The sequence below is a fragment of the Cnephaeus nilssonii genome, assembly GCF_951640355.1.
Source record: "Cnephaeus nilssonii genome assembly, chromosome: 5".
In the NCBI taxonomy this organism is placed as follows: Eukaryota; Metazoa; Chordata; class Mammalia; order Chiroptera; family Vespertilionidae; genus Cnephaeus; species Cnephaeus nilssonii.
In genome coordinates this window covers 25,307,627-25,335,497 of record NC_137076.1, presented here as the reverse complement: position 1 = coordinate 25,335,497, position 27,871 = coordinate 25,307,627, and the positions used below count along the sequence as shown (strand labels likewise).

Sequence of the window (27,871 nt, the reverse complement as noted above, 5' to 3'; positions counted from 1 at the left end):
ATGCTCTATTGCCTCCCCCGGGGATTGAACCCGCAACCTGGGTATGTGCCCTGACCGAGAATGGAACCCGCAACCTTTTGGTGGAAGGGAGGACGCTCCGACCAACTGACCAACCGGCCAGGGCACAGGACAGCAAAGCGCTGCTGTGGGAGCGAACCCCAGGCCCGGAGAGGCCCAGTGGGCAGGGTGTCCGTTGCCATGGTCCCCGTGACGCTCTCCCAGGGCTTCCGCGAACCGTACGCCTCACGTGACGCTACCCAATATGGCGCGGCCCAGGGTGTTTCACTGTCCACGTGGTTCTGGCAGGCAAGATGGCGGCGGCGTCCAACCCGACTTCCTTGGAGGCAGCTCCGCGGATCTTGCGACTGGTGGCCGAGTGCAGCCGCTCCAGGGCCCGGGCAGGCGAGCTGCGGCTGCCGCACGGGCCGGTGGCCACTCCGGTGTTCATGCCAGTGGGCACGCAGGCCACCATGAAGGGCATCACTGCGGAGCAGCTGGACGCGCTGGGCTGCCGCATCTGCCTGGGCAACACCTACCACCTGGGTCTGAGGCCGGTGGGTGGGCTGTGCCAGTACGGGGTGGCGGCGGAGCTTGGGGAGCCCTGGGGTACCCCCTAGGTACGGGTATGCCTCTAAAAGTGAACCGACAAACGCCTATTAAGCGCCCCCGGAGGCCCAGGCCTGGTGCTGTGATTGAGGGAGCGGCGGGGACCCAGTTTGGCCATCCCTGTCCGCCCTCCAATGAGCTCCCAGCGTGGCGCGCACCCCTCACAGGACTCTTCGCCCCCTCACCCCTCAACCCAGGGCCCGGAGCTGATCCAGAAAGCCCAAGGTCTGCACGGCTTCATGAACTGGCCCCACAATCTGCTGACGGTGAGGTGGGATCGGGGAGGGGCTGCGAGGACGCTCCTTGGAGGTGGATCGCGCCTAACACCTCTCGGGACTGCCCCGCGTTGGCTTTCCCCCAGGACAGCGGCGGCTTCCAGATGGTGTCCCTGGTGTCCCTGTCCGAGGTGACGGAGGAGGGCGTCCGCTTCCGCTCCCCCTACGACGGCGACGAGACCCTTCTGAGCCCGGAGAGGTCCGTGGAGATCCAGAACGCGCTGGGTGAGCAGATCGCGGGGAGCGGCCCCTTCCCTGCCTTTCCAGGGTAGAGGCGAGGCGGGCCGGTCCCTATAGGTTGTGTGCCTTTAGGCAAGTCACTCCCCTTCCTTGAGCTGCAGTTGGGCCAACGCAAATGCAGATAGTTCACAAGATTCGTGATGGAATGTCGGTAAATCTCTGCACGGTGCCTGGCCTGTTGTTTCTTTTATTGCTCTTATTGCTGTTATTACTCTTAAACTGTAAATTAATTGGGCAAAGATATGTTGAAATTATGGGGGCAACAACAGAGGGTTGGGGAGGCTTTAGGCCCCTACCATCTACATCCCCCATTCCTTGATGAGGACAATGAGCATTTTCTCCATCGTGTAAAGTGCTATGGAAACACGGGTTCAAACCTTCCCATCTTCCAACCAAATGGCACTTTCAAGTCCCTCCACGTATATACAGGTCCTTTAGCTCCTACACATAGTCATAGGGCTGGGTGTCACCTCATCCGTGGAACTTAGTCTACAGGGAGACAGGTATTAGTGAGAATGTCATAATTAGGGGGAAAAAACTGCAGGTAGAATGTGTTGTATGAAAAAACAAAACCACAGAAAACACATCTTTCCCCTCAAATCCTTCCCTGAGGAAATGTTTTTTATTGATTTTTAGAGAGGAAGGTAGAGAGAGAGAAACATCTATTAGAAAGAAACATCGAGGGGTTACCCCTCTGAAGTGCCCCCACTGGGGATCAAACCCCCAACCTTTTGGTGTATAGGAGGACACTCCAACCAACTGAGCCACCTGGCCAGGGCTCTGTTTTACTTTTTAAAATTTTGGGGTACTTTGAACATTTGGAACCATGTGTATTATTTTTTTCAAATGAGTTATTTAAAATTTTCTTAAAGGCACATATCTATCTATCTATCTATATATATATATAAAAGCCCAAGCGACTGTCGCAACAGAAACAACCGAATGGATGACCTAACAGGCTGCGTGGGGTGACCAGGCTGGCAGGGGGGTTAGTGAGGGCTGACCAAATGACTGAGCAGCAGGGTGCGTGGAGCGACCAGGCCGGCAGGGGGGGCAGTTGGGGGCGACCAGGCCGGTAGGGGGGGCAGTTGGGGGCGACCAGGCCGGCGGGGGGGGGGGGGTACAGTTGGGGGCAACCAGGCCGGCGGGGGGGGGGCAGTTAGGGGTGACCAGGCCAGCGGGGGGGACAGTTGGGGGTGACCAGGCCAGCAGAGGGGGCAGCTAGGGGTGATCAGACAGGCAGGCAGGTGAGCAGTTAGGAGCCAGTGGTCCTGGACATCCCCCGAGGGGTCCCGGATTGGAGAGGGTGCAGACTGGGCTGAGGGGACCACTTCCCCATGCACAAATTTCATGCCCTGGGCCTCTAGTCTCTGTATATAAAAGCCTAAGCTCGACTGTCGGACCGGTAGCTATGACACACCCTGACCATCATGGGGCAGATGCTCAATGCAGGAGCTGCCGAGTGACAGTAACTTTGCAGAGTGCCCTCTCGCACTTCGGGACTTCTCGGGGGATGTAGGACTGCTGGTTCTGGCCTGATCCCTGCAGGCCAGGCCGAGGGACCCCACTCTGCAGACATCCTCGAGCCCAGGTGCAGCCGGCAGGGAGGCACCGGGGGAGGTTGGCTCCAGGGTGTGTCCTGCCTGTCTTGTCCAGTCCCGCCCCACCAGTCACCTTCTAATTAATTTCCTTTCAGTGTGCACGAATCTGTGCACCAGGCCTCTATTGTAAATATAAATTTGGGACTGTGACCATGGAGGCCAAGTTCATGGCCTCAGTCTCAAGGAGGGCTGCCCTAGGCCTAAAACCTATGGATGAGAAGCAATAAACTAGATGTCCAAAGGATGCAACCAGTGCAAAGGACCCGAGGCAGGACTAAGATTGGCATGTTGGAAGAGTGTAAGGAGATGTGTCTCACTGGAGCATGGAAGGGGAGAGTGGGAGGTGAGGACAGAGAGGTGACTTGAGCAGGTCCTGCAGGGCCTCCTGAGTTTTGATTTGTTCTTTAAAGAAAAAAAAAATTGAACAAGAATACATTTTATATAAATTTCCATATAAAAATATGTAGAGAAAACAGTGCTCTTCCCACGCCTGTCCTCTATCCATCTCCTTTACTCCCACAGGCGACCACTGTTTCTAGTTTCTTGAATATTCTTCCCGAGTTTATGTAGATACAAGCAAGTTCAAATCTGTTCTAATTTTTTCTCATTATGAGAGCATGCTATTTACGGTACATTCTTTCTGTACCTTCCAATAAAACTTTTTTAGCCTGGCCAGTGTAGCTCAGTGGTTGAGCATCGACCCATGAACCAGGAGATTATGGTTTGATTATCAGTGAGGGCACATGCCTGGGTTTTGTGCTTGATCCCCAGTAGTGGGTGTGCTGGAGGCAGCCAGTCAATGATTCTCTCTCATCATTTTTTTTTTAAAAATATATTTTATTGATTTTTCACAGAGAGAAAGGGGAAGGGATAGAGAGCTAGAAACATCGATGAGAGAGATACATCGACCAGCTGCCTCCTGCACACCCCCCACCGGGGATGTGCCTGCAACCAATGCACATGCCCTTGACCGGAATCGAACCTGGGACCCCTCAGTCTGCAGACCGACGCTCTATCCACTGAGCCAAACCGGTTTCAGCTCTCTCTCATCATTGATGTTTCCGTCTCTTTCTCTCTCCCTCTCCCTTTCTCTCTTTGAAATCCAAAAAAAAAACCAAACAAAAATATACAGCCCTAGCTGGTTTGGCTCAATGGATAGAGCATCAGCCTGTGGACTGAAGGGTCCCAGGTTTGATTCTGGTCAAGGGTATGTATCTTGGTTGCAGGCTCCTCCCAGCCCAGGCCCTGATCCCGGCTCGTGCAGGAGGCAACCAATCTATGTGGTTCTATCACATCAGTGTTTCTCTCTGTCTTTCCCTCTTTCTTCCACTCTTCCTAAAAATCAATGGAAAAATATCCTTGGGCAAGGATTAACAAAAGAGCAAAAAGAAAACATTAACATTTAAAAAAAATGTATTTTATTTTAAAATTTTAATATTGATTTGAGAGAGAGAGAGAAACATTAATTTGTTGTTCCACTTATTTATGCATTCATTGGTTGAATTGGTTGATTCTTGTGTGTGCCCTAACCAGGATGAAACCTGCAACCCAGGTGTATCTGGGCAATGCTCTATCCAACTCAGCTGCCCGGCTAGGGCTCTTGCATTTAAAAAGAAATTATGCAAACTTTTAAGTATATGCCAAATCAGATACAACACCATCTACCTGTCACCCAGTTTCAACAATCATCACATCATGGCCATTATGTTAAATATTTCATAAAATTCTGCTGTAAAGCCTCCTGAGCTTGGAGGTTTTTTTGTTTGTTTGTTTGTTTTTGTGGGTTTTGACAATGAATTAAATTTAACATGTTGATAGGGCTATTCAGATTTTGTGTTTTGTCTTGGATTAGATTTGGTAAGTTGGATTTTTCAAGGAATTTGGCCATTTCTTGAACTTTATTTCAACTTTCCTGGCATAAAGTTAATCATAATCTTTTATCCTCTTTTAAAAAAAATATTTTTATTGATTTCAAGAGAGGAAGGGAGAGGGAGAGAGAGATAGAAACATCAATGATGAGAGAGAATCGTTGATCGGCTGCCTCCTGCAGGCCCCCTACTGGGGATCGAGCCCAAAACCTGGGCATGTGCCCTTGACCAGAATCGAACCCAGGACCCTTCAGTCCGCTATTCACTGAGCCAAACCGGCTAGGGCAAGAAACTGGTTTCTTTGCCTGTTAGTGTTACCCTGACCACTTCCCTGTGGTATTGAGTAACAGTTTTTTTCTGTCACCTACATTTTCTGTAGGTTGGTTCTTGGATCTAGAGGTTTGAACCAGATTCAAATTGTTCCTTTTAGCAAGACAGCTTCACCATGTGTATTTCTGTTAGGGGGTGCCTGATGTCTTCCCTGCTCTCCCATGAACCATCCATGCTTCTTGCTTGGGTCTATTACATCATTAGGAGTTGCAAAATGGTGATGTTCTAATTCTGTCATTCATTCTAATTTACTATCCAGATTACTTGTGTAAAGAGAACTATCTCTAATCTACTCCTGGGAGACCAAATAGTTTAGTTCATGTAGGAAACTTGGGATTCATTCTTTTTCCTTATTTACCAGTTTTCATCGGTTGATTTCTTTTTTTTTAAAATATATTTTATTGATTTTATTACAGAGAGGAAGAGAGAGGGATAGAGAGTTAGAAACATCGATGATAGAGAAACATCGATCAGCTGCCTCTTGCACACCCCCTACTGGGGATGTGTCCGCAACCAAGGTACATGCCCTTGACTGGAATCGAACCTGGGACCGTTCAGTCCGTAGGCCGACGCTCTATCCACTGAGCCAAACCGGTTTCGGCTGATTTCTTAACATTCTCTAGTAGGGGCAAACCAATGTTTAGATTTTTAGAATCACCATGAACTCATGGGTTTAAATGTATTTGATGTGTCTTAATCCATTGCAATTAGATCAATCCTTATTGATTGTCAAGTTGCCCATCTTTGCTAGTGTAGTATACTGTGCTTTTTACTATAATAATACCTGAGACTTGAGCATTTCTAACATATAATATAGAAATTGAGAGTCCCTAATCTGAAATTCTTGGGGCCAAGAAATTTTCACACTTTAGAAAGATAAGAAGCCCCATGTATTTTATTTACTGATTGATTTTTTAGAGAGAGGAAGGGAGAGAGAGAGAAAAATATCGATTTGTTGTTCTACTCATTGATGCATTCATTGGTTGATTCTTGTATGTGCCCTGACTGGGGATGGAACCTGAAACCTTGGCGTAAGGGGATGATACTCTAACCAACGGAGCTACCAGGCCGGGGCCAGCAAGCCCCATTTATTGCACACACAGCATCTCAGTGGTGTGTGGGGCAGTACCCTGTGGAGTTACACTTCAATTATTTTTTTAATTAAAACAAATGACTACTATTTCTTTTCATACAAGGAATTTTATCTATTGTGCAAAGGCAGGGTTATCTGGCTCCCCAGATGGTTCTATGCTCCATTAAAACTCTATTTCTAACTCTAGTTCTTAGAGATCACGGGATTCAAAGGCCTGTGATCATGGGCACTGGTAAGGACTACAAAATATTTGGCTGCAGTTAAATCCCTGGTGTTTGAGGTATGTGGGAGCTGTGGATGCTTGCTTCTCAGTCCTGTCACAGCCCTTGAAGTAGCTGGTTTAGGAGAATAAGGCTGCTGTCCCTGCAAGGCAGGGGCAGGGGTGGGAGACAATTCCCTTTCTACCCGATCACTGCCGTCTTGGCCTGATCCTGCTTATTCCCATTTGGGATCTGCAGCATTCTCGGTAGTCTCTGTTCTGACCTTGGTACTGAGGGGCCAGTACTTGAAACAACTTTTGGATCAAGCCTTTCTCTGTGAGCGAGAGAAAGGCATGACTTGTTCGTTGGTGTTTCCCAGCATCCCGCCGTCGATGAGCTGCTCAGTGTAGCCCCTCATCTCATCCACATGCGCCCATGATGCCTGATGCGTTAGTGTCACATTAGTCCTGTAAGCAAGTTCCACAATAGGTGGATGCAGCCTGGGGCCAACGCCCAGGCGGTGCAGTATGCGGCCATGGGAGATGGTTGCAGTGAACATACAGCTGCCTGTTCCTTGCTTCGCCCAGTCTCCATGAGGCTGGAACTCCCATCTTAACCATTTTTAAGTGTCCGGTTCTATGGCATTAAGTACCTTCACATTGTTGTGCAAACATCCATACCATCCAACTCCAGAATTCTTTTCATCTTGCAAAACCGAGACTCTGTCCCTCTTAAACAGTAACTCCACATTCTTCTCTCTCCCTGCCTCTGGCACTACTCTGAGAATTTGACTACTCTAGGGATCGCACATAAGTGAGCACATAGAGTATTTGTCTTTTTGTGACCGGCTTATTTCATTAGCATAATATCCTCAAGGTTCATCCATGCTGTAGGATGTGTTGGAATCTCCTTTCCAAGGCTTTATAATATTCCATTGTATGCCTGTATCACCTTTTGTTTATCTGTTCATCTATTGATGGACACTTGGGTTGCTTTCACCTTTTAGCTCTTGTGAATAATACTGTGAATATGGCTGCCCAAATATCTCTTCAAGACCCTGCTTTTAATTCTTGGGAGCATATATCCAGAAGTGGAATTATTAGACCATAGGGTATACACTTCACTTTTATTGATTAACACTTTATATGAATCCTTATGCTACACTGGATTTTTGAAAGGATTATAACCATCTTGGGTTTTGCTGCCAAATGAGTGCATCATAAACGTAAGAAAAAGCCTTTGATTTTGAGAGTGTCTGGATTTGTGAATGGTGGGGAAGGTATGTGGGAGCTGTGGATACTTGCCCTTTGTTAAGGACTGGGACCATGGTTTATTAACCAGCTCCCTGCTGATGGACACTTGGGTTCCCATCTTGCTGTTGTTGCCACACATCACTTTGTAGGCACAATGTTTTGTTCTTGAAGGGTAAATTTGCAGAAGTGGGATTTTATTCTGTATTCCAGGGAAGGGGTTAACTGAGGAGGGCTGGGATTAGCTGGGGGAGGCAAGAACAGATAAGGCATTTTGGAAGCTCCCTCTAGCTGCTGTATAAACAGGTTGGGGTATTAAGTGGGAGTCAGCAACACCCAAGGAAGGACTTTTGGTGTCCAGTTTACCTCCAACAGGTTGGGGCTTTCCTAGTGACAGTATTCCATTTTCCAACCCGCCCCCCAGGCTCAGACATCATCATGCAGCTAGATGACGTGGTCAGCAGCACTGTGACGGGGCCACGTGTGGAGGAGGCCATGTACAGGTGTGTGTGTGAGCACGGATACATTAGGGGAGGGGTTCTGATCCTCCAGCCGTGGTCTCCCTGTCCTTCACCAGGCCCAAATGGCTGATTGATCCTGTTGCAGATCAATCCGCTGGCTAGACCGGTGCATTGCAGCCCATCGGAGGCAAGACAAGCAGAATCTCTTTGCTATCATCCAGGGTGGGCTGGACGCGGATCTCCGGGCTGCCTGCCTCGAAGGTAGAGCCATGTTCAGTGGGACCGGGTTTGACACATCGCCGGGGGCCCCACACGGGCCTGGCATGCTCAGGCAGTGGTTGTTAATGGGTGAGAGGGTTCTCCAGGCGGAAGGAACTGCTTAAGCAAAGGCTCAGAAGCAGAATGGAGTAGAGTATTTGTAGAATAATAGCAATTCCAATAGCCATCAATTTTTGGGTGTTCACCTTCCACTATGCCAAGTGCTGGTCATGGATTGACCCACTGAGGTTTTTTTGTTGTTAATCACCTGAGGATGTTTTTTCCATTAAGTGAGGGAATGGGGGAGAGAGAGCGATTGATGTGAGACACATCGATTGGTTTGTCTCCTGCATGCCCTGGACCAGGGCTGGGATCAAACCTACAACCTTGGTACGTGCCCTTGACCGGGAATGGTACCTGCGACCCTTTGGTGTGGGGGCCGGTGCTCTAACCACTTAGCAACACTGACTGGCCAGGGTGACCCATTGAGTTTTTTTTTTTTCCATTGAGTTTTTTTTTTTAATTATATTTTTATTGATTTCAGAGAGCAAGGAAGAGGAAGAGAGAGATAGAAACATAAATTATGATGAGAGAATCATTGATCAGTTGCCTCCAGCACACCCCCTACCGGTGATCAAGCCTGCAACCTGGGCATGTGCCCTGATAGGGAATCGCACTGTGACCTCCTGGTTTATAGGTCGAGGCTGGGCAACCCATTGAGTTTTCATAACCATCCTATAAGTTGGGAACTATCAGTTCCTGAGGTTGCAGAAGGGAAAACTAAGGCAGAGAGCTCTTAAGTCACTTACTCAAAGCTAGACAGTTTGGATATTACGGAGCTGGGATTTGGACCAGGCCTTGATCTCTAGGACCTACAGTATTCATTAATTGATATACTGAGATGCTAGGAAGTCATGGAGGGATGTTGAGTGGGAGAGTGACAGGAACCAATGGGGAACCAAGGAAAACGGGTAGGCAGGAAGCAGAGGCCCATGAGGAAGCTGGAGTAGTTGCCTAGGGAAAGGGTGACTGCGGCCTAAAGCCGAGGCTGTGGCCAAAGAGATGAAGGGGAAGAAGAAATGGGGGCAGAGAGGATGAGGGGGAGGAGAAAGAAGAGGAGGAGCAGCATTCCCTTTTGCCTGGTTGCCCCTCACCTTACCCTGTACCCCCAGAGATGACCAAGAGGGACGTGCCTGGCTTTGCCATCGGGGGACTGAGCGGGGGTGAGAGCAAGGACCAGTTCTGGAAGATGGTGGCACTGAGCACTTCAAGGCTGCCTAAGGACAAGCCCCGATACCTGATGGGGGTTGGGTATGTCCAAAAGCAGGGAAACAGCTGTACCTGTGGGATAGCGGATTTCTGGCGACCCTGAAACCCCTCGTCCCCCGGTGTGTGTTAGGGGAAAGGACACAGCCCTGCCTGGGAGGGGACTAAGGACACGGCCCCCTTAGTGGGGACTGCTGTGAAGGTCCCAGGCTAGGAGGCGTCTGAGGGTCCGGAAGCGGGTCTGGTTGTATGACCAGGGCTTGAGAGATTCTCTGCTCCCCTCCACCCCCCATGGCCCCACCCCCAGCTATGCCACTGATCTGGTGGTCTGCGTGGCTCTTGGATGCGACATGTTCGACTGCGTTTTCCCCACGAGGACAGCGGTGAGGCCTTGGGCAGTGGGTAGTCGGGGTGGGCCTGTTGATGGGCCAGGGTTGGGGTGGGGCCGGAAAAGGTGAAGACCTGGTGGTTGACCTGCCTTCCCCACCCCTTTCCTCCCTCAGCGCTTTGGCTCTGCCCTGGTGCCTACGGGGAACCTGCAGCTGAAGAAGAAGCAGTTCCAGAAGGACTTCCGCCCCATAGACCCTAAGTGTGCCTGTCCCACTTGCCAGAAGTAGGGAAGGATGGGGCTGGAGGCTGGGGGAAGGAGTGGAGGGGTGCAGGACCCTACACTGCTCAGCCTTGACTTCCTGTCCCCAGGCACAGCCGTGCCTTCCTGCATGCACTGCTTCACAGCGACAACACTGCAGCCCTGCACCACCTCACTGTTCACAACATCGCCTACCAGGTGGGCCCATGGTCTGGGTGGACAAGCCGGGGTGGGAGTGGGGTCTCCTGGGTGCAGGTGGCTGACACTGACACTTCCACCCCACAGCTGCAGCTGATGGGCGCCCTGCGTGCCAGCATCATGGAGAAACGCTTTCCTGAGTTTGTGCGGGACTTCATGGACACCATGTATGGGGACCCCACCCTCTATCCCACCTGGGCCACTGAAGCCCTGGCCTCTGTGGGAATCTCATTGAGTTGACCCATCTTAGGGGAGGGTGGGAAGGGGATGGGAGATATTGAAGGGTTGGATTTTTTATTATAATTTAGAGTGTGTCTGTTCTTTCTTGGGGCAGTGGCCTGTCTTGGTCCCCTTCTTTGTCTGAGTGTCCCTGCGGTCAATGTCCCTCATCACACGTTGATTGTAATAACTAGTAACCATAGCAGCAGCTGGTATCTGGAAACCACCTCTCAGCCCAGCATGTAGGAAGTACCCCAGAGGGGGAGCTGCATTCCTTTTCCTGTGGCCCAGGCCTCCTAACCCCTTGGGGGTCAGCAGTCCTGTCCTCCCCCTTTTTATAGGTCAGTAAACAGGCCCACAGAGAGGATGTAGCTTACCCAAGGTCACTACCGAGGAAGTAGTAGCCTGGCTCCAGAGCTCATGCCCTTAGCCTTGACTCTTCAAACATGTGGCATAATCTTGCTGTCAGTAAACACAATGATAATGATAATAGGTGTGATCTAACAGGTGCTTACACTGTGCCTGGACCTGTTCTAAATGGTTGTAATGTGCATTTAATTCTTACTGCTTTATGATGCATGAATAGCGACTCCCCATTTTACAGATGAGGAAACTGAGTTTCAGGGAAATGAAGTCCCTTGGTCACCCAGCAAATAAACAGGCCCAGGATTTAACCCTGATATGGCCAATTACAGAGCTGGTGTTCTTAGAAGATAAGGGATTTTAAATTGACAAAGTAATACATGTGTAGGACCACCATTCAAATAGCATAAAAATTCAACTTGTATCAGTTTGTATATTTTTTCAGAAACTTTCCATGTGTACATATTTTTCATGAATGTCGGTGTCCTTTACATGCAGTTTTGTACCTTGCTTTTTTTCTCAGTATATTTCAAATTGTTTACATGTCAATACATGATACTTCCTTATCTCTTTTACAGCTGCCACATAGTATTTATTTAGCTCCAGGGAAACACCCTAACTGGGTTAACTGGGTGTTTCCAGGTTTCTGCTACTCTGGTCAAGGCAGAAACCTGTTCCTGACTCCTTACTGGGTGGCTTCAGCATTCTTTGGACTCCTGCAGTTTCTCTCTGGCCCATCTATGCCCAGAGGAATCAAATTACTTCTTTTCTTAAGGTGTCTTTTTATGGGCAAGGATCAGTTGAGTTTCATTAGGTACTCAAAAAGATCATGATATGCTAAATTTGAAGAGTCTTGTAGTTAGCCTCATCAAGACAGGACGTGAAGGGAAGGTATTCTTAGGAGAGGGCACAGCATTTGCAAAGGCATGGTGGTGTGACTTTATATAGGAATATGGGTGGGAAACAATGCCGCTTCCTAGGAATCCTTAACATCACCGGACTCTCACCTTCAAAGCAAATTGGAACCCCGCGCAGAGAGCTGGTTTGCAAGCCCGGTACCGAGATGCATTCTGGGACCTGTAGTTTTCGTTAGAGTCCAGAAACTCGTGATGATCACCACTGGAAGACTCAATAGACAAAAAATAATTACGAGCAAGAACGGGAGATTGATTGACAGATACAGTTCTCAATCAGAGTCAAGATTCGGAGATTATGGTATTTATATGAACCAATGGGAAATTTTTAGGGAGCTAGGTAGCGTCAAATGACAAACCAGTGTCTTAAAAAATCGATCTCTAACATCATTGGCTAGCGTTGTTGATTGGAGGGTCTCTCTGCCAATAAAACTGGCGATTTTCCTGCTATCCGGGAACTCCCCTTAGTAGGCGGAGCCAACAAGTCTTTTCCGAAACACCACCTACCGGTTTTGACGTGTCGCTACCCGCTGGTATTGGCCCAAGCCTAACAGCGACAGTTCTTAACGTCCAATGAGCCCGCGAGGAGGTCCCCAGGGGGAAGGGTCCCTCCGCCTTAAGTCCGTGCCTCATTTTCATTGACTGGTTTACATGAGTGGCAGCGCAGTTGGCCAATCAGGGGTGGCGCGAGGGCTTTGGGACCGGGCGGGAGGTCGCTCGGGTCGGGTGTCGCCTGAGAACCGGATGAAGTGGCGACCGTGAGGCCGAGCCGGGAGCGGGCGTCGCGCCGAGGCCCGGGCGGGCGGGGAGCAACGGCCGCGGACGCCGCGGGACCGCATCGTTGAGGGACGGGGGCAGCCGGGGAGCGCTGGGCGCTCGGGCCGGGGCCGCCGGCGCCATGGGCAATCGCGGGATGGAAGAGCTGATCCCGCTGGTCAACAAGCTGCAGGACGCCTTCAGCTCCATCGGTCAGAGTTGCCACCTGGACTTGCCTCAGATCGCTGTGGTGGGCGGCCAGAGCGCGGGCAAGAGCTCGGTGCTCGAGAACTTCGTGGGCCGGTGAGCGAACGCGGTGGCGACGGCCGGCGGGCGGTGGCCCAGGGCGCGGAGGGCGGACGGGGAATGGCGCGCCCTGCGCCTCCAGCGTAACTGCGGCGCTTGCGTGCCCGTGACGGGGTCAGGGGCAGGGAGGCGGGCCCTGTGGGGCACTGTGAGCTTAGGGCTCCTTGAAGGGGCTGGGGAGCCGGCACCGGCCCAAGGGGAGTCTTACAGGCTGGGAGGCGTGGGCCGGGATGTGCGGTGGATCCCTGTTGACTCTCTGGTCCCCAGGTTTAGTGGGTGAATTCTGCCATCTGGTTGCTAGTGGGGCTGGAGGAGGTCTCCCATCTCTGTCCGAAACGTGCCACCGAGATTATCTGCTGGGCCGACCCCTGTCGTCTGCCTGGCTGTTCATTTATCTGGAGCAGTCACTGCCGTCTGGTTGGCTGATTCTAACCTGGATAGGCCTCCCTGCTACCACCATTTGGCTGTCCATCTGTCCACTTCTGCAGGGCAGCTCCCTGCTGTCTAGCTAGCTGTCCAGGGTCACCTGTGCGATCTGGCCGCACATCCGTGCTCCTCACAGACTAACAGCCATCCCGCAGTTGGGTTACCCCAGCTGACCTCTGTGTCTGACTGGTTGTTTGGACCCTAGGGAACCCTGTTGTCTGGCTCTCGGACTGACTCTTCAGCTTGGTCCCTGGAAAACACTAGCTCCTCTCTTCCAAGTTCATCTTTTTGTCTGTCCTCCTAGTCTGCCTAAGTGCCCTAACAGCCCCCGAGTGTCTGGTTCAACCTCTGTGGCAGGGGGTGATGGGAGCATAGGAAGAGAAGGGTGTTGAAGTATGAGACTTGAACTACTCTCTTCTCAGTTGGAAGTAGGACCCCAGGGGGAACTTTCTACAGGATTCTTTCCTGGACCATGTCAGGATTTCCAGGGCCCTGGAAGACAGGGACCAGCCCCCAAGCTAACGCCTGCCAATTGTAGGCTCTCTTGGAGCCTGGGAAGGGACTTTTTTTTTCTTTTTCTTTTCCTTTTTGTCACTAATCCTCATCAGAGGATATTTTTTCCATTGATTTTTAGAGAGAGTGGAAGGGAAGGAAGGAGGGAGAGGGAGAGAGAAAGAGAGAGACATCGATGTGAGAGAAACACATTGATTGGTTGCCTCCTGAACCCTCCCCTACTGGGCCGAGGATTGAACCCACTAGGCAGGTACATGCATACCCTTGACCGGGAATCGAACCTGTGACCCTTTGGTGCACTGGCCGATGCTCCCACCATTGAGCCATACTGGCCAGGACAAAAGGTACTTCTCTGATCAGGCCCTCATGGCAAGAGCTGAGATAAGGTCTTCCTTGGGTAGCCCTGAGAAGCATCAGTTTGCCCATCTGTCTAGTGGGCAAATTCTACTTTCTGGGCTGTTTCAGGGATTCAGGAAGCTAATGAATGAGAATCGGTCCTGAGGTCATTAAGGCGGTTGAATCTCCCCTCTCTTTCTTCTGTAGCCTCTTGCTTTTCTGCCTCCCAGATGGGTGGCCACATTTCCATTCCAGGAAGGACTCCATTTGTGACTGTGGTTGCCAAATGATATCATAGTTGTTATTGCTGTTATTACTGTTATCAGTGTTAGGAAGTAATGTTCATTCATTCAGCAGGTGCCAGGTTGACTTCTTTCTTGATTCAGCATCTTGATTCCCATGATGAGCAAGTAGAGTGGAGGTTCTCTTATCCCCACTTAAGAGATGAGCAGGGAGGCTCAGAAAGGACTTTCTGTTTGCTCAAGGCCACCAAGCTGGCGGGAACCCAGGTGGGTGCCCGACTGCCCCTGCCTTCCCAGAAGCTTGGGGTTTTGCTCCCAGAATTTCCTCCTCCTCCTTCTTTTTTCTAATGTTTTTATTGATTGTTTTTTTTCTTTAGAGAGAGAGGAATGGGGAGGGATAGAGAGATAGAAACATCAATGATGAGAGAGAATCATTGATTGGCTGCTTCCTGCACGCCCCACACTGGAGATCGAGCCTGCAACCCAGGCATGTGCCCTGACTGGAATCAAACCATGACCTCTTGGTTCATAGGTCCATGCTCAACCACTGAGCCAGGCAGTTGGGTGAGGATATTTTTTTCCATTGATTTTTTTTTTTTTTTTTTTTTTTTTTTTTTTAGAGAGAGTGGAAAGGAGGGAGGGGGGAGAGAGAAATATGAACGTGAGAGAGACACATTGATTGGTCGTTTCCCCCACACGCCCTGACTAGGGCTGGTGATTGAACCCGTAACCCCGGCAAGGGGCCCATGGCTGGGAATCAAACCCTCGACCCTTTGATGAATGAGCCAGTGCTCCAACCACTGAGCATACTGGCCATGGCCAGGATTTCCTTTTTGCCTCTGGCGCTTTGCTCTCTGTCCACTGTGGCGGAAAGGTGTTGGTTTTGGGTCAGCTAGGCTTGGGCTATGGGCCCCTCTGCATGGCCATCTCCCTGATTGCCCAGGCTTCCGGTGGGTATCTACAGAGCTCGATCCATTTCATTTACCTTTGCCTTTGAACAGGTTTTTGACCTCTTCAAGCCTCGGTTTCCCCTACTAGACATGGGGTGATTGTCCCTCAAGACTATTGCAAGGATATAGTGACTTAGTGTGTTGAAAGTGCTTACTTAGGGCAGTGCCTGGCACACAATAAGTCTATATGGCCATTATTTATTGATCTAGCTCCTCTCATATAGGCAGCAAACATTAAACAGAATTAAAGTGCTCTCTCAGATTTCACACTGGACTTCATTTAAGCCTTACGAGGGTGGAACTGCTGTGATCTCATTTTACAGAGTGGGAAACAGGCTCTTGTTTGAGGTTGTTCAGTGAGGAATCAGGGGCTCTGGGTTGGTGGAGTCTCTTTTTCCTCTCCACCTTTCTTCTGTCCCTCTGCCCCTTGCCTTTCTCTGCCGCCCACCCTGGCATATGGTGATTGCCAACTACTACTGAGCTGGCTCCTGTGGCAACCTCCTCCCGAAGCCTGCAATGTGATATCCCATGTTAAGAGCATTAATTCAGGGCCTGAGAACCAAAGTTGTAAAAAGCCTTTCTTTGGTTAAGGGGTGCTCTAACAGAACTAATTTGTTTTTATTTCTGGAATGTGGAGAAGGCCCCTCAGCTACAAAGCCCTGTTCTAAAAGGATAGCAGTCGGGCCTTATTTTGAATTCTATTCCCTACTTCTTTTTGTGAATTTGGTCAAAGTATTTTTTCCCTTGTACCGAGGACTTGTACAGTGAATATCCCTGTTGGTTTCACGGAACAAACAAGAGAGTGTCGAGGGCATGTGCCTGGGGGTCAGCACAAGCTGCTCTGTTTCATTGTCTCCTCCTTGTGGGTTTTCTAAGAATGTGGTCCAAGTGGGAATGACCCAGTTAACTTAGCCCTGTACCAGGGGTTGCTCATTGGTGGCCTTGAGGCCCAAGATCTGCTTGCTGGAACTTTTGTTTCATTTGCCTAGTGTTTAAAATGTTTTGTTTTTAATTAGCTGTCAATATCTAAGATATTTAGAGATTAAGGCTCCACCATGCTTGGCTATACCCATGTACCCATGGCTGCTGCTGTTGTAATCATCATTTTCTGATCTCCCAGTTCCATCTCACTTGGTGCCAACTGCCTGGATCTCAGAATCAGCAGCCACTAGAGCTGCCACCATCCCCACCACTCCCTAATGTTGCCCAGGCCCATTTCACATTTGCCTTCTGTCTCTGTAAACCTTTGAGTTTAAGACCCCTGGCTTGCCCTGGCTGATTTGGCTCTGTCGATAGAGCATCAGCCTGTGAACTGAAGGGTCCCGGGTTTGATTCTGGTCAAGGACACCTTGGTTGCAAGCTCAATCCCAGGCCCTGGTCAGGGCTTGTGTGGGAGGCAGCCAATTGATGTGTCCATCTCACATCTCTCCTTTTCTCCCTCTCCCTTCCACTCTCTCTAAAAATCAGTGGAAAAATATCCTCGGGTGAGGATTAAAAACAACAACAAAAAGACCTCTGGCTCTGCACCAGTAGATAGACCTGTGGCCCTAAGGAGAGGGAGGGTATTGGGAAATTTTTCCTTCGGAAAAGAGCAGGAGGAGGCCACCGTTGAAGCCTCCAACCCCTGAGGCATGGGCTTGATTCTGTGAGCCTTTCCTCACTGAGCCTCTGTTTACTCCACAGGCGTCCAGGTTGGGTGTGTTTCACTTCTTAGGGCAGATAAGGTCACCTTGTGCCCCTCAATGAGAGTGGAGTGATGATTAAATGAGATTGTTTAGATGCAGCTGTCACCAACCTTTCAGACTTCACGGACCACTGGTTGGCGACCTCTGCTCCAAAGGTTTCCTTAAACCTGCAGTCGCCAGCCTTTCGGACCTCACGGACCACCAGTTGGCGACTGGTGGTTTAGAGTGCTTGGGAGCATCTAGCAGAGAAAAAGTGCTTAAAATGCTTTGCATTTTTCATTCCTTCATTGAAACATGTTTGGTCCCTGTTCTAGGCCCTGGGCAAGATACCAAAACCATTGTCTTGCGGGTGTGTGTGTGGGTTGGCTTTCCAGCAGGGGGCAGATAAAGAAGAAACTCGGTAGAAGGTGGTAATTTATGGGAAAAAGAGCAGGAATAAGGAGAGTGAATGGGGGAGGGGGAAGTTTATGGTTTTAAATGGGGGGGGGGGTCAAGGAAGGGGGCATTTGATCAAAGACTTAAGGAGCTGAAGGAGGAGCCTCCAGTGGAGGTCTGCTGGAAGAGCATCCCAGGCTGTGGGAACGGCTAGTGCAAAGGCACTGAGGTAGGACTGTGCTCTTATAAGGGAGGAGATGGAGTTAGGGAGGTATCTCAGTCTTGGAGGGTGTAGGCCTTGCAGAGGGGCTAAGGAGGGCTCTGAGTGGAGGAAAGCTGCTGCTGGTGCCCTTACTGTCTTCTTGGACCTGGTCTTGGGCAAGCTGAGGCTTTCACCTTTGATTTGTTAACGTAAAAAACCATTGAAACCTGTAAAGAATTTTTGTGAGTTTATTTGAGCCAAACTGTCGACATATGTTGGGAAGCAGAACCTCAATGAATTGAGATAATGCTCCGGAGAATGGCGGGTTACATTTATACATTGCAATCAAAGGAAAGGGACGTAGGTGGGTTACATGAAATCCATTGGTGATAGACTAGAGAGGCGGGAGAAAGCAAAGTGGGGAAACCCGTGGGATTGGAACACATACTTAGGTGGGTGCCGGAACTATTAACATGATAATGAAGGAATTTGTGGTATCTGTCCTGGTGCCCAGCACATTTGGTTGTGCCTCAAGGGGTCCAGGAAAAGGGAAGTTACAAGTTACCCAGACATTTCAACGGTATGTTATCATAGATGCAAAAAGACAGATAGGCTCAGTGAAGGTAAAGGTCAACCTTGTCAGGGAAGATACCTGCCTAGGATATAACTACCCACCATAACTGCTTTTAATTTCAGACCATCCTTTGTGGTTACTTTAGGTCTCTGAGTTTGCAAGACCGCCATTGAGGCCTTCCCTGAGCTTGTCAGGTCAGCATGTGGCCCCTTTTGTTCACAGATTTTTAGCTTTACTTTGATTTTCTCAGTGAGCAGATCCCTCGAATGCATGTAAGGGCCTGGTGCCATTTTTCTTTTAACGAGAAACAGCTGCCCATGGGACTCTACCATCTCCAACTGCATTTCCATTTGGTCTTTGGTGCTGGGTTCCTTCAGGGACACATGGCTGCTGCCTGGCACACAGTGGGTGTCTGACAAATGCAGGATGACTGTTGGCTCATGTCCCTGCCAGACATGGGCATGGGGTCTGCCCCTTGGGCTGGTTTGTTCCTTAATGGATCTTAAGTGGGTGAAGCCACTTGGCAATGATGGCTGCTCTTCTATTTCCCTTCCTTCCTTCCTTCCTTCCTTCCTTCCTTCCTTCCTTCCTTCCTTCCTTCCTTCCTTCCTCCCTCCCTCCCTCCCTCCCACCCTTCCTTCCTTCCTTCCTTCCTTCCTTCCTTCCTTCCTTCCTTCCTTCCTTCCTTCCTTCCTTCTTCCCTCCCTCCCTTCCTTCCTTCCTTCCTTTCTTTTTTAAGTAAATTTAAATTTATTATTATTTTTAAAATTTATTTTTATTGATTTCAGAGAGGAAGGGAGAGGGAGAATAGAAACATCAATGATAAAGAGAATGATTGATTGGCTGCCTCCTGCATGCCCCCTACTGGGGATCGAGCCCACAACCTGGGCTTGTGCCCTTGATGGAAATCCAACCCAGGACCCTTCAGTCCACAGGCTGATGCTCTATCCACTGAGCCAAACTGGCTGGGGCTTCTTTACTAATTTTAGAGAGGAAGAGGGGAAGGGAGAGAAATACCAATTTGAAAAACATTGATCAGTTGCCTCCTGCACGTGTCTTGACCAGGAATGGAACCTGTCAACTTTTGGTGTACGGGACATTGCTCCAACCAACTGAGCTCCACTGCCAGGTCTTCATTATCCTTTCTTTTGGGCAAAACTGATGCCTTTGCCTGTGTGGCCTATAGTACACGGGCCACTCATAATGGAAGAGGTTACAGGTGCCTATGGGAATGTGGCCATCCCCTTCTCTGGGCCTCAGTTTTCTCCTCTGGATAATGGGGATTGCAATGGTCTTTTTCTCCTGGGAGTGTGTTAAGGATCAAATGAAGTAATCCTTGTGAAACATTAGACCTATGCATTTTCCATAGCCCTGGGGTAGGAGTCTGATGATCGGTTGTTAATTTCTTTTTCCTTAAAGAAAAGGAATTCATAATTATTTTATTAATATAAGTAACACTGCATTTTAGCACAAACACTAATTGAGTGCCTGGCAGTGCAAGCCAGAACCAGCTGGGGAACCACATGCCTGCCTGTTCCCCAGGTTGTGAAATGCTAGCAGGATCCTGTTCCTGGTTTGTTTCAATGTGGGAACGGTGGCTGCGAACAAATATTTGGTCGTGAAAACAATTTCTGCTCATTTCATTTATGGTGGTGGGAAATTGGGAGCAAAAATGCCTAACAAGCCCTAAGTGGTTTGGCTCAGTGGATGGAGCATCGGCCTGTGTACTCAAGGGTCTTGGGTACGATTCTGATCAGGGCCACATGCCCTGGTTGCGGGCTCAGTCCCCAGTGCGGTGCGTGCAGGAGGCAGCCAATCAATGATTCTCTCATCACCCTTCCTTTCTGATGTTTCTCTCTCTCCTCTCCCTTTCTGAAATAAATAAAAATATATTAAAAAATAAAATAAAAGCTTAACAGCCCTGGTCGGTTTTTCTAAATGGTTAGAGCACTGGCCAGAGGACCGAAGGATCTCGGGTTCGATTCCTGGTCAAGGGCACGTACCTGGGTTGCAGGTTCAATCCCCTGCCCCAGTCAGGGCTCCTGTGGGAGGCAACCAATTAATGTTTCTCTTTCTCTCTCCTCCCTCCCGCCTTCCCTCCTTCTTCTTTTCCTTCCTTCTACTCTCTCTAAAAATCAATGGAAAAGATATCCTCTGGTGAGGATTACCAAAATAAATAAATAAATGCCTCACAGTAGGGAATTTGCTAGACGATGTGTCCAGACATCCTACTGAAATAGCTACTCCAGTGATCTAGAAGAGGATTTAATGACCCAGAAAGTCATGTAAGACCTGCTAAGTCCCAAACCGAATGGATGATATGAATCTTATCTTGTTCAAAATAGTTTTATTTGTATAGCCTGGAAAAATGTGTGTTCCCCCAAACCTCACATGTGGGTTGTCTCTCCACATGATTGGTTTTTGCTCCTTTTGTGATTTATAACCAGAAACATAAATTTCCCCAAAGCTCAGAATTATTTGTCTAGGGATAATGGCCCTCGTTAGGTTCACAGATTGAAATTCCCTGCTAATAAGCCAGGTCAATTCTGGGTGAGGGAAGAGGACTGACTTATGGAAAGTTCTAGAGTGGAGTTTTCTTTTTTTCCTTTTAGAGATTTCAAAGACAGAGCGGGAAGTAGGGGCTGGTCTTGTAATGGAATCCGGTGCCTCTCCTGGTGTTTGCATTTGGCTCAGAATCACATCTGCCAAGTTTTGGCCCTATTTGAATGAAAATGCCAAAATTATAGGCCCCTGTACTGCAGAAAAAAGTGGGAACATCAGCTAACCCTTAATTTACTGGGGTTGCTAAGCACATGCTGTAATTAAGCCCTTATTGTGTTAAAGCTTTGGAAAAATGCAAACCAATAATGAGATATTTATAGGTTCCTAGCTACAATCTGAGTAAAAGAAAATAGTTGCTCTACCTGTGAAGCAGAATGGCACTGAAGAGGAAAGACTCCTGCCTCTGGGTGCATTTGGGTTTCTGTTAGTGTTGGCAATGAGGCCCCTGCTGGGTACTGAGATGTTTCCTCCTTGGAGTCTCTTCTGGCTTGAACAGGATGCTGGGTGCCCTTTTGGTTTCACCTGCTGTTGGGTGTTTATGACATTAACAGTAAGAGCTGATGTTTGTGTAGAATCACCCTGTGCCATGTCTAAAATCTGACCACAAGGTCCCAGAGTCCTGGGAAACAGGTGCTGCTCTTAGCATCCCTGCTTTAGAGGTGGGGAAACCGAGACCAGACCAGACCGGGGGAACTGGTTTGAAGTTACACAGGAGGAGCACAGGAGCCAAGGCCTGAGCTGGGCCTTACTCACCCAGAGACAGACACCCAGGCACGGTGGGGATGGGAAGATGTGGCCATGGCTTTCGTGAGTGGGGTAAACAGTGGACCATGGCACTTGTGTCCAAGGATGGGGTTGAGGTCGCAGATTGGGCGACTTCTGGCTTTTAGAATAATTTGATTAACTGTGCATACCTTAAATAGCACCTACCTTGAGCCAGGTGCTGGGGATCCAGCAGGGACTGAGATGGACAGAGATCAGGTGAATGGTTACATGAGCAAGAACATTCTGAAGTTCAAGAAATGCTGTGAAAATAGAGGAGCAGGTGAGAGAGTGGCTGGGCAGGGGGCTGCTTCAGAAGAGGAGGTCCTGCAATGGTATCAGTCCCTCAGAAACCCCAGAGAAGAGCATCCCAGGCAGAGGGAACAGTAGGAACAGAGGGCCCTGTGCACCTGGCCTGCCGGGTGCCTGCTGCACATGTGGAAAAGGCCTGAGATGGAAGCAAGAATCAGCAGTCACGTGAGGGTCAGGAAACTGCTCATCAGAGGCTGATTTTTCATAAATTTTAATTACGCAAGTAGAACACTGGTAACAGTGTTATAAAAAGGGAAACCATGATACATGAGGAAGAACACATGGCCCACCCTGTCCCTTCCTCCCAGCTCTACGTGCCAGTTTAGGGTATACCCTGCCAGGCACCTCTTATGTATTTATGTACATATGTATGTGCTGGTATCTGTAGAAAGGGCTGTTTTTCAGTATGTCTTCTTTCCAGAACTGGGACCAACCCAAGTTTGGCAACTTGTTTTCCATCCACTCAACACATCCTAGAGGTCTTTATGTGTTGTTTGTAACTACTACTTGGAGCTTCATGATTGTCCCAGAGGGGTGAGGAATGGAGGCAGGGGGCTAGCAAAGTCACTGTGGCTGTCCGGATGAGTGATGACAGCACCCTCTGTGTGCCACGATTCACACTTGAGGTCAGTGCTTGATCCCCATTTACTGACCAGGAAACTGAGTAACAGAGGTTTGCCCAACGATGCTGGGGTTTCAGGTGGTCACATTTGAACCCAGAGCCTTGGCCAGCCTGGTAGGCCTACGCCACAGTTCTGCTGCCTACATGTGGAATAGCACCCTCACCGATAGCACCCCTGGCTTCGTCAAATCTTCCAATTTCCTTTTCCCCTTGGTCTGGCTTCATGGGCGCTAGTTTTCACTCTTCCAGCACTCTGTCTTCGTGTCTCGGCATGGCCTCAGAAGTTTCTGGAACAAGGCAAGGTGTCAAGGAGTAATACAAACCCCGTGGAATCCTTGTGGTGCCCACTGAAGTGCCCAATGCTATGCTTCACTTGCTCGATTTGCCTCCTTCATTGGTGACCAGGGTGTGGCTCTGATCTTCCACACTAAATGGGCTTTCCATGTCTTTGAGGCACTTGCTAATGGCCAGGCACTGAGTACTGTCTGTACGTCATCTTGGGTCAGCCCCATTTTCCTGATGAGACAGTTGAGGGGCAGAAAGGGGCAGGCAGGTAGGGGCCTCTGAGCCCTCATACTTACCCACTTGTCCACTCACCAGTATGTCCCTGGTGGAGGAAGGCACCTCCATACCAAGTGACAGAGGATATGTTCGCATGGAGATGTCATGGTGAGTGAGGCTCAAGAGGGCCTTACCCTCTCGGTGGCACATTCCAGTGCGAAGTGAGAGGAGGCATGTGGAAGATGGAGGCTCTGCTATGGATCCTTGGGGTGGGAATGGTCAGGGAGTGCTTCTTGAAAGAGGCATTAGGTCTTTCTGCTGAGGCGAGGAGGACAGGCAAGAGCTAGCTAGAAGCAGACAGATGACTGCTGAACTCGTTGTACCTTTGTACCCATCTTACCTGGCTGTGGGCCCCAGCTCATGGCTCATGCCGTTATCCACAGGGCACTTTCTTTTCTTTTTCACAGCTGTGTAGTACTTCACAATACAAAGACACCTTTATTTATGAGCTCTTGGTAATGGATATCAAAGCTATTTCCAGTCATTCAGTCCCAGGATTTGCACCGGACAGGGTATACCTGTGTAGAATGTGGAGGAGGAGGGCATTGGGAGGTTGATGGCCAGCACTGGGTATGTGGCCATCACTACCTGGGTGTGATGTCTAGGACACCAAGTAACTGCTTCACTGGGGTTCAATGAGCAGATTTGGAACTGGTCAGCATGTCCTCACCACGCTTCATCCCTTCTCACCTCTTTACACTCTGGACCAGTGCAGTCACCTCTGCCCTGGTCCCCCAGCTCCTATCCTCACTCCCCACAGCATCCACCCGTCTCCTGTGAACACCTGAGTCAGAACACATTCCTCCCCAGCTGTAAGATGATGCCCCCTCCCCACGCCCTGCACAGCTACCAGTCAGATGCCCCTCCACTCTTATTTCTGTCTGGGTGCCAGGTAGTCCAGGCAGGAGAGGACACCACCCTTCCCGGGCACTCCAGCACTCTCAAAACAGGACAGGAAGTTTGAAGTCAGCCCCTACTTCCCCCCTGCGGGCTCAAGTGCCCACGTGGACCAAGATCCAAGGCAAAGAAGCCTCGGGAGTTGTCACTCTCAGCCCTGGTAGCCTGTTGGTATCCACCATGGGGAGATGCCATAAAATACCAGATCCCAGTTCTAGACCCCTCCCCAGACCAACTTTAACCCCTGGGGAAGTGCTTACAGCTCTTTTTGAATTTGTCCAGGAGGTCTTCCGGCTTTTACTGGAAGGCCCTAGAACAAAATAAAACAAAACAAAGAACCCTGGGGATATCCCAGGCATATGCTACAGCTTGGAGAACCGCTGCTCTCTTTGTCACGGGAGACCCATGGGGCTGTGGACAAGCAGCCAGCAGAGCTGTCCAGGTCCCCGGTGACACTCTTATGCCCAGACGTAGGAGGAGGCGCCCTGGAGACTCTGCCACATGACATTTTCGCAGAGATAAGAGTGTTTTGGGGCTGGCAGGCTGGCAGGCAAGTGGAGCAGGCAGGAACAGTCCCAGCTGGGGTTACACCCGCCTGCTGGGTGATACACCCTGGCACAGCCAGGCCAGCCCCCTTTTGTGGGTCAGGGACACAGCCCTGTCTGTCCCAGGCCATGGGGCCTTTGTCTTCGGTGCTGATGGGCAGGGTCCTTCTTGAGGGTCATAGCTTCTTCGCCCAGGAGGCCCCCAGCTGGCCCTGCAGCTGTAGAGCTAGGGCTTTGAGAAATTTTTACCTGGCAATGGAATGCCCGGGATCTAGAAATCAAGACAGGGGCCTGTAACCGGAGGCCAGGAGCCACCCACTCGGCTGGAGGGAGCCTTCCTGTGGTTTGGGTTGGCATGGCTTATCTTGCCACACGGAGTTCCCCTCGTCTGGGCGGAAGCCCTTTTGACGGAAGCTTGGCTTCTTCAGCGTCTGCCCTGGTGGCATCTCCTGTTGCACTATCTGGCACAGGTTGCTGGGGAGCTCAGGGTGGCTGCTTTCTGAGGTGGGGAGGCCCTACCTGGAATATACTTCCAGCACTAAGTGAGAAACAACTCCTAGCTTGATTTTTCAACTCTCTTTTTTAATTAAAAGAATTATTCGACTGTTTATTCATTGTGAAATAAAATTCACTCCTTTAGGATGTGTACAGAGTAAGGCAGAGTTTCCCATCACCATTTGCATGGGAACCACCTCCATCAGTGTATGGCTCTTGTCAGGTCCTTTTTCTAGATTCCTGTGTGTAACTGTCCCCTGTCCCCCTCCCCCCAGTGCCACCATGAGTTCATCTCTGACAGTCCCAAGTCTTGCCAGAATGTGACCACCTCATGCCATGTCCCTGCTATTTAGTGCCTTGAGGAGTTCTTACCCTTGTTTTAATAAATTTTTTATTTGGGAATAAGTCTAGATTTATGAAAAATAAGTAAGCTTTACATTTATAAAAAGTTCCAAAGATACATAGAGCTCCCATATACCCTACATCCATCTATCCCTAATGTTAACATTTTACCTTAATATGGTACATTTCTCACAACTAAGAAGTTAACTTTAGTATATTATCATCATTGACGAATGCCAGGCGTTATTCAGATTTTCCCAGTTTCCCTCACTATGTCCCTTTTCTGTCCCAGGGACCCATCTAGGATCTCAGTTTGCATTTCATTGTCACATCTCCTGAGTCTCGGCTGGTCTGTGACAGCACCAGTCTTTTCGTGTTTTTCACAACCTTGGTATTTTATAGAATATCCTTCAATTTGGGTTTCTCTTATGTTTTCTCATGATTATACTAGGGCTTTGGTTTTGGGGGAGGAAGACCACAGAGGTAAGGTGCCCTGCTCTCTGCATCCTGTCATGGGTCCTTGATAACAATGAAGCTTAACACAAGCGATGTTGACCTTGATCTCTTGGTTAAGGTAGTGTCTGCCAGCTTTCTTCACTGTAGAGTAGTACTCTTTTTTATACACTATTCTGAAGCATTGAGGGTTCGAATAGGTAATATGTCCAACACAGCCTCAAGTTCAAAACTGTCATAAGGATGGAGAGAGGCCTTCCTGTCCTCCTCCTCCTAGCATAGCTAACCACCCTTTCCAGTCTCCTGTGTGTCCTCCCAGTTTCTCAGTGCAAATAGAAGCAAATATGAATGTGTTTTTATTCTCCCCCATACACGGCTTTACACCCTGTTCTGAACAGTGAGATTGTTACTTAACAGTGTTTCTTGGTGATTTTAGTGTATTAGCACATGGAGTGCATGCTCATTTGTTTTATTTTTTCTTCTCCCTCGAGGTATAATTTGACCCTAGTAAACCTCCACCCATTTTTAGTGTAGAGCTCTAAGAGTTTTGACAAATGCAAAGAGTTGTGTAACCACCGCAATAAACACATAGAACACTTCGGTCACCCCCCAAAACTCCCCTGGGCCCTTTTGTAGTCACCCCTCCCTACCCCTCATATCTGACTCCTACTGATGGGTTCTCTACTCTGGTTTTGCCTTTTCTGGAATGTCATATAAAAGGGCTTGTGCAGCCCTTTGAATCTGGCTTGTTTCCCTTTGCATGATACATTTGAGAGCCATCTAGGTTGTGTGCATCAGTAGTTGGATCCTTTTTTTAAAAAAATATATTTTTATTGATTTCAGAGAGGAAGGGAGAGGGATAGAGAGTTAGAAACATCGATGAGAAACATCGATCAGCTGCCTCCTGCACACCTACTGGGGATGTGCCCGCAACCAAAGTACATGCCCTTGACCGGAATCAAACCCAGGTCCTTTCAGTCCGCAGGCCGACGCTCTATCCCTTGAGCCAAACCAGTTAGGGCTTGAGTTAATTTTTGTATAACTTATGAGGTATAGATTGAGGTTTATAATTTGTTTGGCATATGAATGTCCAATTGTTTCCGTACTATTTATTGAAAAAAACCATCCTTTCTCCCTTGAGTTGCCTTTGTCAGAAATCAGTTGGTCATGTTCATGGGGGTCCATTCCGTGCATCTGCCCTTTGGGTAAAACCACATTTCTTTATTACTGTAGCTTTATAGTAAGTCTTGAATCAGGCTGGGAGATTCTTCTTTGTTTATCTTTTCCAAAATTGTTTTGGCCAGTCAAGTTCCTTTGCCTTTACATATACATTTTATAATCAGCTTGTTGATTTCTTAAAAAATGACCTTTGTATATCTGTACATGGAAAGCTTCGCTATTTTTATAATTGTATTATTCCATCCAACATCACCACTCTCTTGTATCTTCTAGCCTAACCTCCCCAAATAGTCATTTAAAAAATATTTTTATTGATTTTAGAAAGGAAGGGAGAGGGAGAGAGAGAGAGAAACATCAATAATGAAAGAGAATCATTGATCAGCTGCCTCCTGCACGCCCCACACTGGGATCGAGCCTGCAACCCGGGTATATGCCCTGACTGGGAATTGAACCGTGACTTCCTGGTTCATAGGTCGATGGCCAACCACCAAGACACGCTGGCTGGGCTAGAGATGTTTTTAAAAAAAATATATATATATATATTATTAATTTTAGAGAAGAAGGAAGAGGGAGAGAGATATAGAAGCACCAATGATGAGAGAGAATCATTGATTAGCTGCCTCTTGCACGCCCCCTACTGGGGACTGAGCCCGAAACCCAGGCATGTGCCCTTGGCCGGAATCGAACCTGGGACCCTTCAGTCCGCAGGTTGATGCTCTATCCATTGAGCCAAACCAGCTAGGGCTAGAGATGGGTTTTATTGTAGAGATGGATTGATAGACCTGTTCCCTTGTTGGTCTATGGATTGCTCTTTTGCTTTTGGATTATTTGTCTTTATATTGTTGATTTGTAAAAGTTATTTAAATCTGGTATCAAGACTAGTCCTTTATGAGATGAATGATGTGCAAATACAATCATGTGTTGCATAATGACATTGTGGTCATCCTATGTATAGGACGGTGTCCCATAAGATTATAATGGACCTGAAAAATTCCTGTCCTCTAGTGACATCATAGCTGTTGTAACATTATAGTGCAACACATTG

General features: G+C 48.9%; 2 protein-coding genes across 10 annotated transcripts in view; both read left to right on the top strand.

The window, feature by feature from the left end:
• Positions 1–278: 278 nt before the first annotated feature.
• On the top strand, positions 279–11,532 carry QTRT1 (queuine tRNA-ribosyltransferase catalytic subunit 1). Its single transcript, XM_079770441.1, has 10 exons — positions 279–554; positions 804–872; positions 968–1,106; positions 7,888–7,966; positions 8,070–8,185; positions 9,355–9,493; positions 9,756–9,831; positions 9,952–10,061; positions 10,148–10,235; positions 10,323–11,532. The coding sequence occupies exons 1-10, from the start codon at positions 312–314 to the stop codon at positions 10,473–10,475; spliced, it is 1,212 nt and encodes a 403-aa protein (XP_079626567.1). The 5' UTR covers positions 279–311; the 3' UTR covers positions 10,476–11,532.
• Positions 11,533–12,455: 923 nt separating this feature from the next.
• Positions 12,456–27,871, top strand: part of DNM2 (dynamin 2) — an 82,536-nt gene continuing 67,120 nt past the window's right edge. For 5 of the 9 annotated variants that reach the window (XM_079770437.1, XM_079770436.1, XM_079770434.1 and 2 more), the window contains exon 1: positions 12,457–12,790. In XM_079770437.1, the coding sequence (XP_079626563.1) occupies positions 12,630–12,790 (161 nt within the window). In that variant the 5' untranslated portion in view covers positions 12,457–12,629. Of the gene's footprint in view, positions 12,791–27,871 lie in introns of all 9 variants that reach the window. The other 4 variants (XM_079770438.1, XM_079770435.1, XM_079770439.1 and 1 more) reach the window with 1 other exon arrangement.

What these genes read in the sequence shown, in the direction of transcription:
- QTRT1 (XM_079770441.1), top strand. Translation starts at nt 312, where the DNA reads ATGGCGGCGGCGTCCAACCCGACTTCCTTGGAGGCAGCTCCGCGGATC. An exon ending in GTGGAGGAGGCCATGTACAG is followed by an intron (nt 7,967 to 8,069) that starts GTGTGTGTGTGA and finishes ATCCTGTTGCAG; the next exon opens with ATCAATCCGCTGGCTAGACC. An exon ending in GCCTGTCCCACTTGCCAGAA is followed by an intron (nt 10,062 to 10,147) that starts GTAGGGAAGGAT and finishes TCCTGTCCCCAG; the next exon opens with GCACAGCCGTGCCTTCCTGC.